The 7714-nt window shown below is 68.9% G+C and overlaps 2 protein-coding genes across 2 annotated transcripts in view; both read right to left on the reverse strand.

Moving 5' to 3' along the window:
- The window catches only part of EMIHUDRAFT_433869 (dTDP-glucose 4,6-dehydratase), a 3258-nt gene extending 592 nt beyond the window's left edge, over positions 1–2666 (reverse strand). Inside the window, exons 1-9 of the mRNA XM_005787906.1 lie at positions 2632–2666; positions 2050–2317; positions 1900–1977; positions 1574–1673; positions 1192–1238; positions 886–957; positions 677–766; positions 446–592; positions 181–303 (exon numbers count right to left, since the gene is read on the reverse strand). Of these exons, the coding sequence (XP_005787963.1) occupies positions 181–303; positions 446–592; positions 677–766; positions 886–957; positions 1192–1238; positions 1574–1673; positions 1900–1977; positions 2050–2316 (924 nt within the window). The 5' untranslated portion in view covers position 2317; positions 2632–2666. The remainder of the gene's footprint in view (positions 1–180; positions 304–445; positions 593–676; positions 767–885; positions 958–1191; positions 1239–1573; positions 1674–1899; positions 1978–2049; positions 2318–2631) is intronic.
- Positions 2667–4394: 1728 nt separating this feature from the next.
- On the reverse strand, positions 4395–6746 carry EMIHUDRAFT_557984 (putative sensory transduction histidine kinase; the record flags this gene model as incomplete). Its single annotated transcript, XM_005787907.1, has 7 exons — positions 4395–5211; positions 5288–5655; positions 5726–5826; positions 5909–6001; positions 6073–6148; positions 6353–6383; positions 6547–6746. 7 exons carry the CDS (start codon positions 6744–6746, stop codon positions 4395–4397), a joined length of 1686 nt encoding a protein of 561 aa, XP_005787964.1.
- Between the last annotated feature and the right edge of the window lie 968 nt (positions 6747–7714).

A 7714-nucleotide genomic window follows, 5' to 3' on the forward strand; every position in this document is an offset into this window, starting at 1 on the left:
CCCCTTTTGGTTGGGGTTTCCCCCCCCCCCCCCCCCCGCCCCCCCGCCCGCCCTTTCCGCAGTGCCTCGTGGCTGGTGGCTAGCTCTCCGCAGTGCCTCGTGGCTGGTGGCTAGCTCTCCGCAGTGCCTCGTGGCGGTGGCTAGCTCTCCGCAGTGCCTCGTGGCTGGTGGCTAGCTCGCCTGCTTGATGAGCGTGTTGTCCGAGTTGCGGCCACGAACGCCCTCGGGGCCCGGGATATGGTTGATCGGCAGCTTCTTGTTGCCGATCTCCATGACCATCTCGGCCATCTCGTTCATGGAGACCTGGCGGAGACGAGGAGGGGCCTCAGCCGAACCCAAAGCTACAAGTTCCAAGGGCGGCGTGGCGAGGCCTATGACTAGCCGCTACCAGGGGCTCTGGGAAGGGGCCCGGTGGGTGCTCGGGCTCTGGGAAGGGGGGTCGGACCTGCTCGTCCGAGCCAATGTTGAGCGGCTTCTTGTAGTCGGACACCATCAGCCGGATGATGCCCTCGACGGCGTCGTCAATGTAGCAGAAGGAGCGCGTCTGCTTCCCGTTGCCCCACATCTCGAACTCGCTCGTCGCTGTGATGCCCTGCGCGGAGCGGACGCTCAAAGATGTGTGCGGCCACACAAACCATGCGGCGGCCGAGCAAAGGGGGGGGGGGGGGGGCGACACCTTGCGGCAAAATGCGGCGGGCGCCTTTTCGCGCCCTCCCTTCCAAGTGCCGAACGGGCCGTAGATGTTGTGGAAGCGGCCGATGCGCGCCTGCACGCGCGGCGCAGCGAGGGGGCGTGGGGCCGAGCGGCGGGGCGTGCAAGGGTCGGGCGGCGCGTGCCTCCAAACTGTCTAGGAAGTGTCTAGGAAGTGTCTAGGAAGTGTCTCGCCTCCATGCCAAAGTCGGTGTCATAGTGCATGAGCAGCTCCTCGGTCATCAGCTTCTCGAGGCCGTAGGCGTCCTGCAGACAGCGTGCGGCACGCCGTGCTCGTGCTGTGGGTGGGCGGGGCGTGGAGGCGAGCGAGGCGTGTCGCGGGCTCTCCACACAAGAAGATCGTCACGGGGCGGCGGCGGCGGCGGCGGCAGCCGCGACGGAGTGGCAAGCTGGTGGCTGCGAGGCAGGAGGCGGGGCGGTCTCGCGGGCACTGGCGCTGGGAGGTGATGCGTGGTGGGAGGTGTCCGCATCCCGACGAGCCTGCGGCTGCGCGGGCCACGCGTCGTCCTCCTTGAGCCCGCTCGCGCCTGAGGCCGAGTGCAGCGGCGGGCGTCAGCCGGCAGGAGCAGGAGGGGGCGCGCCTTGTGAGGCGCTCGCGCGACGTCCGTGGATGCGCCAGCGGAGGGGGCAGGAGGTGGCTGTGGAGGTTGACACGGCAGCAAGTGCAGAGGCAGTTGCAGGGGGGGAAAGCTTGGTGTGCACCGGCAGAGTGGCAAGTGGTTGCTACACGCGGCGGGGCAAGCACGCTGCGCCGGACCAGCGAGGTCTGGTCAGAGGTGGCCGTCTGGGGAGTACCGCAGGTGAGTACCGTCTTGTGTGCGACGGCAGCGTCGTTGCCGTGTCTATGCGGTGTGTGTCGCGCCGTCGAGGTCCTCGGTGAGCTGCTTGTGCTCCGGGTAGATGCAGGCCGAGGACGCATACCAGAAGCGCTTGACGCCCGCGACACGCGCCGCCTCGGCAACCTGTCACGGGCCGCCGGCGCGGGGATTGGTGCTGCAGCGCGCACGTCGTGCAGAGGTCGGACAGGGCGCTGCGCGCGTGTGGTGACGGTGAAGGCGGTGGCGATTGTGACAGCCTGGCGTCTGGTCGGGTGTGGCCGGCGTCCCCAGCATGGTGGCGAAGGGGGTGGGGATGGGATGGGGGGGAGGCAACGGTGACAGGGGTGGCGGAGGGTGGCGCATGACGCACGTTGAAGCTGATCATGGTCGAGTTGTACAGGATGCGCGAGTGGTTCGACTGGATGAAGCCCATGCCGCCCATGTCCGCCTGTACCCACGCCGGCAGCTAAGGCTACCGCTGCAGTCCGCACGCTCCTGTTGCGGTGAGCGGGGCGCGCACCGCGAGGTTGAAGACCCAGTCCATGCCCTCGCACGCGGGCTTGCAGTTCTCAGCTAGCCGCAGGTCAAGGTTGAGGAACTCGTCACAGAAGGTGCCCTCCTTCATGTACTCGTTCTCCTTCCAGTCGACCGCGCGGATCCAGTGGCCCTCCTCCTTGAGGCGCTTCGCGAGGTGCGACGCGATGAAGCCGCCCGCGCCAGTCACGCAAATCTTGAGCTTGGGGAAGTCCTTGGTGAACTTCTTCTCGGAGACGGGAGGGAGCACCATCCTGTGCGGACGGGGACGGGGACGTCGGCGGGGAAGACGGGCGCGGCGGCAGTGGGGCGGCGGGGTCACGGTGGGGACGGCAGACGTCGGAGTCGGCGTCTACACAGGGGGCGGCGGCCTTCCGCGCGGAAATTCAAGGGCAGCAAGAGGCCGCGGCGGCGTGGGCGGCGGAAGAAGGCGGCGGAAAGGCGAGCGTTTGCATGCCACAGAAGGTGTTGAGAAGGTCGGCTGTCGCGACCATCTCGAGAAGGTGCGAGTGGGCGGTCAAATCGGGAGGTGTGGCCGGCTTCTACTAGCACAGCAGAATAAGGGTGCCTTCAGAGCAAAGGTAGCGGGACGTGGGTGGTGAGCTCCGTTTGGGAAGTCTCCTCGGGCGAAAAGAAAAAGGGCGTATTTTTAAAGGTTGCCCGGCCGGGTTGCTGCGCAAATCTCGCGCTGCGCTAGGCTCAGAGCGAGTTCGCGCTGCGCTAGGCTCAGACGGCGTGCGTGCGCGGGCCGCCGGGGTGACGGCGGGTGTGAGGAGGAGGACCCCACCTCCTTCGGGCTCGGCAGCTTGTCGGGCTCTACCACTACCACTACCTCAGCCCTCAGCCGAAGCTGGGGCCGGTCCCGTAGGCCGTCCGCAGCCGAGAGAGCCCCCGCCGCCCGCGTCCCGTGTCCCGATGAATTCGACGGCGGCAGGACGGCGGACGGGCGCGGGCGGCGTTACCGTTAGGCTGTATAAGGTTTTCCTCTCGCACCCCGTCTGTTTTCCTTTCCTTTTTTCTCTACAACACCCTCTCTTTTCCTCTCTCTTTTCCCGGGAAAACTCCGTGGAAATCGTCAAATTTTGGGCTCCACGCCGAGTGCGTGCGCGTCCTCGAGGAGCGTGCGGTGGCCGAGGCGGCGGCCGAGAAGGCGGCGAAAGAGGCGGCGTGGGCTGCGGGGGCGGCGGAGAGGGAGGCGCAGAGGGCGGCGGAAGAGAAGGAGGCGGCGCGGCACGCCGAGGAACTGCTGGCGGAGGTCGAGGCGGAGAAGCGCGCCAAGGGCAAGAAGGGCAAGAACAAGAAGAAGAAGGGCGGCGGGAGCGGCGGCGCTGGGCCGTCGCAGCCGCAGCCAAGCCCGCGCCGTTGGACAGGGAGGGGCTGCTCCGGCTTCTCGCGGAGCTCCACGAGGACAGGATCCGGTTCGGCATCACGCCGGAGACGTCGGTCGCGGGGCTGGCAGAGGCGCTGGGAGAGACCGAGGCGGCGGGCGAGGCGAGCGAGGAGGAGGGCGACGAGGAGACGGCGGAGGCGGCCGAGGAGGAGGGCGAGGAGGGGGGCGAGGAAGAGGGCGAGGAGGAGGGCGAGGAGGCGGCAGCGGAGGCGCGCCGGCAGGCTGCGGCGGAGGCTGCAGCTGTGGCAGCGGCAGAGGAGGAGGAGGCTGCCGCAGCGGAGGAGGAGGCGGAGGAGGCGGCAGTCGCGGCGGCAGAGGCGGCGCTCGCCGCAGCCAAGGCGAGGCGCGCGTCAGGTGCCGCTGCGAGGGCCAGGGCGCGGGAGGTGGCCTAGCCCGCGCGCAAGGACAGCTGGGCGCAGTGGCAGCCATGGGGAAGGGTCTCTCGTACTCTGGGGTGCGTTCTCTGTGAACGATCGTGGCTGTGGGCTGGGCCCCGCGCCGCGCGGGTGCGCGTGCGGTCCCTCGAGGTCCCGCCGGGAGCTGCTCACACAGCGGTACGTAGGGTGGGTGGTGGCGCGAGAAAGTCGCATAGAGTGCGAGCATCTCTCAGACAGCGCAGAGTGTGGGCTGGACAGCCTTTTGACAGAGCAATCGCGTGGGCTCCGGGCTTCGCGCCGGTGTGGGGACGCGACATTTCTTACTTACTCCGAAAAGAGGGGCGGGGCCTACCTACCGATCTACGAAAGAAATACATGTATGCAACAAAGAGACAGCACAGGTGGAATGCGTGGGCGTGTTCGAGAAGACACGGTGCGGCTCGGACGCTAGCTTGCTGCTTGCCCGCCGTTCCAACCCTGCAGCCTGCACCCTGCTCCCTGGTGCCCGGCTGTGTGTAGCAGTGTACAATCCGCAGGGCGGGGCACGATGCACACGCCCGGCGCTCATTCGAAGAGGTCCTCGAGCGTGGGGTTGCATCTGACAAAGTGGCGGAACTCCTCGGCCGTCTTGCGCCACACCGCCAGGGCGGCGCTCGCGCGCTCGCTCTTGCCGCCCGCCGCAAGGATCTCGAGCGTCTCCGAGGCGGCAGCCAGGCGCGAGGCGCACACCTGCAGCGCGTTCCCCTTGGCGGTGTGAGCGATTCCCATGACGCTCTGCGTGCCGGCCTCGTCCCAAGGCGCCCCCTCCGCCTCGACCATGCTTTCCATGCCCCTGCCCAGGGAGAGGTCCATCTGAACCACCAGCGCGGCCGCGGTGTCCTTCGGGATGCCAATCACCGCCACAAAGTCGCGCGCGTTGAAGACCGAGTCGGGCAGCGCGGCGAGCATCTCCGCCTCCGTCTCACAAGCCGCCCCGCTCGCAGCCCCGCTCGCTGACACGCTCGCAGAGCCAGAGGCGAGCGTGGAGGAGCCCGCGGCGGGCGCGGCGGGCGCGGCGGCCAGGCCGGTGGCGGGTGCGCGCGCGGCTGCGCCGCGGCCGACGGCCTCGGAGAGGGTGGCTGGCACGCCTCGCGGGGCCTCGGAGAGGGTGGCTGGCACGACCCGCGGGGGCGAGGCGGGCGGCGGCGCGGCTCCCGCGGCGGGCAGCGCCGCAAACACCTCCTCGCATATCCGGGAGAAAGCGAGCGGGTAGACGGGCTTGGCGAGGATTCCGTCGAAGCCGTCCACACGGAGCTGCTTGCTCATCGCGGCGTTCGTGTCCCCGCTCATCGCATACGCGCGCAGCCGCGGCCGCGCGTGGCCTCGCTCCCACTCGCGGTACCTGCGCGCGCCTCGAGCCGGGCGTCAGGGGAGCCCGCGGGGAGGGTGAGCGGGGCAGCAGCTCCCGCGGGCGGCGCCTCCGGATCGCCTCGTCGCCGCGCATGAGGGGCATGTTGATGTCGACGAAGGCGACGTCGATCTCGTGCGAGTGGGCGCGCAGCAGCTGTAGCGCCGCCTCCCCGTCGGCGGCGGTGTGCGAGATGGTGTGCCCGAAGTAGGCGATCACCTCCGACACGCTCTTCAGCAGCAGCTCGGAGTCGTCGACAAGCATCACGCGCAAGCGGCGCCCCGCCGCCGGCGGGCTCACCTCGAGCGACTCGGACGAGCCGCGCGAGCCGGAGCAGGTCGAGCCGCCCCGCTGCATCCGCACGGAGAAGGAGCAGCTCGTGCCGCAGCCGAGGCCCTCGCTGCGCAGCTCGAGCTTGCCGCCGAGCTCGGCCACCGCCTGCTCACAGCTGCAGCCGTCAGGACGCGCCGTCCCCGCGCCGCCCGCCCGCCGCTCCCCGGGCGACCGCCTTCGCGGCGATGGCGAGCCCGAGCCCCATCCCGCCGCCCTCCGCCGTCGAGGAGCGCGAGTACGGGTGCGTGGCGCGCTGCAGCTCCTCGGCCTCCATCCCTGCGGGGCGGCGGAGACGGGCGGCGGGGGTTGGCTCGGGAGGGCGCCGCTGCGCCGGCCGGTTGGAGCCGAGCTTGCGCGCCCCGGCCGGTGTCTGCGACCTCGAAGTGCGCCTCGCACAGCCCTCCGACGGGAGGCGGCTCGCTGAGCAGCTTGACCGAGATCGTGACCGAGCCTGCTCGCAAGCGGGGGCGTGTGTGAGGGGCGCTTCTCCACACAAGCCCCCGCCCAGGACGCCGCCCGCGCCCGAGGTGGTGAACTTGATCGCGTTTGTGAGGAGGTTGAGCAGGGCGCGCATCAGCCGCGAGGCGTCGACCCGCACCTACCAGAAGGTCCCTGGAAGGCTCACGGAAGGCTCCTAGCGACCGCCGCGAGGTGGTGTGATGGTGTGATGGTGTGATGGTGTGATGTGTGGTGGTGTGATGGAGGGGGGATGGTGTGATGGACGTTGCGAGCCGCACACATGCGGCAGGCGAGGGTCGAATAGGAAGTGTCTAGGAAGTGTCTAGGAAGTTGCGAGGCACACATGCGGCAGGCGGGGGTCGAATAGGAAGTGTCTAGGAAGTGTCTAGGAAGTTGCGAGGCACACATGCGGCAGGCGAGGGTCGAATAGGAAGTGTCTAGGAAGTAGGAAGTGTCTAGGAAGTTGCGAGGCACACATGCGGCAGGCGGGGGTCGAATAGGAAGTGTCTAGGAAGTGTCTAGGAAGTTGCGAGGCACACATGCGGCAGGCGGGGGTCGAAGCACGACTTGAGCTTGACCTCCGCCTTTGCGGTCGGCGAGGCGAGCAGCAGCCCGACGGTGCGCTCGATCTCTGTGACCAGGTCCACCTCCTCCTCGGCGAAGGAGGGCATCAGCAGCGCCTCGTTGCCTCCGCCCGCCTGCTGCTTGCCCTCGCCCGCCTGGCCGAGCTCCCACATGTCTGGGAAGTGTCTGGGAGGTGTCTGGGAAGTGTCCGCCCGCCTGGCCGAGCTCCCACATGTCTGGGAAGTGTCTGGGAGGTGTCTGGGAAGTGTCCGCCCGCCTGGCCGAGCTCCCACATGTCTGGGAGGTGTCTAGGAGGTGTCTGGGAAGTGTCCGCCCGCCTGGTCGAGCTCCCACATGTCTGGGAGGTGTCTAGGAGGTGTCTGGGAAGTGTCCGCCCGCCTGGTCGAGCTCCCACATGTCTGGGAGGTGTCTGGGAGGTGTCTGGGAAGTGTCCGCCCGCCTGGTCGAGCTCCCACATGTTGGAGACGACCTGCGTGGCGGGGACGCGCGGGGGTGGGTGGGGGGGGGGGGGGCGACACGCGCACAGCGGCGGGTGGGGGCGAAGCGATACGCAACCACCGCCGCCGCCGCCGCCGCCGCCGCCACCGCCGTGTGGGGGGAGAGGCGCACCAGGGAGAGCATGTGCGTGCAGGACTGCGCGATCTGGACGTGCTCGAGCAGGGACTGGGCGCGGGACTCGGCTGCAGACTTCTCCTCGGAGGCGCCGGCTTGCGAGACGAGGGCGGTCGCCTGCGCATTCCCCATGTGGCAGGAGAGGACCAGCCCCTGTGGGGGAGGGGGGTGGCATGTCGTCGGCACGGGTACCCCCGCGCCCGTGAGTGCCGGACCACCCGGCAGCAGAGGGGAGAGGGCACAGCAAAGGGGAAAAAAAAGGTGGGGGGGGGGAGGAGGAAACACCCAAGGGGAAAAAAAAAGTTGGGGGGGGGGGGGAGGAAACCCCCAAAGGGAAAAAAAAAGTGGGTGGGGGAAAGGGCCCCCCCAAAGGGAAAAAAAAAGTGGGGAGGGGGAAAAGGCCCCCCAAAAGGGAAAAAAAAAGTGGGGGGGGGGGGGGGGCCCCCCAAAGGGAAAAAAGGGGGGGGGGGGGGGGGGGGGGACCCCCCAAGGGAAAAAAAAAGGGGGG

This window comes from Emiliania huxleyi (assembly GCF_000372725.1).
Source record: "Emiliania huxleyi CCMP1516 chromosome Unknown EMIHUscaffold_14, whole genome shotgun sequence".
Lineage (NCBI taxonomy): Eukaryota > Haptophyta > Isochrysidales > Noelaerhabdaceae > Emiliania > Emiliania huxleyi.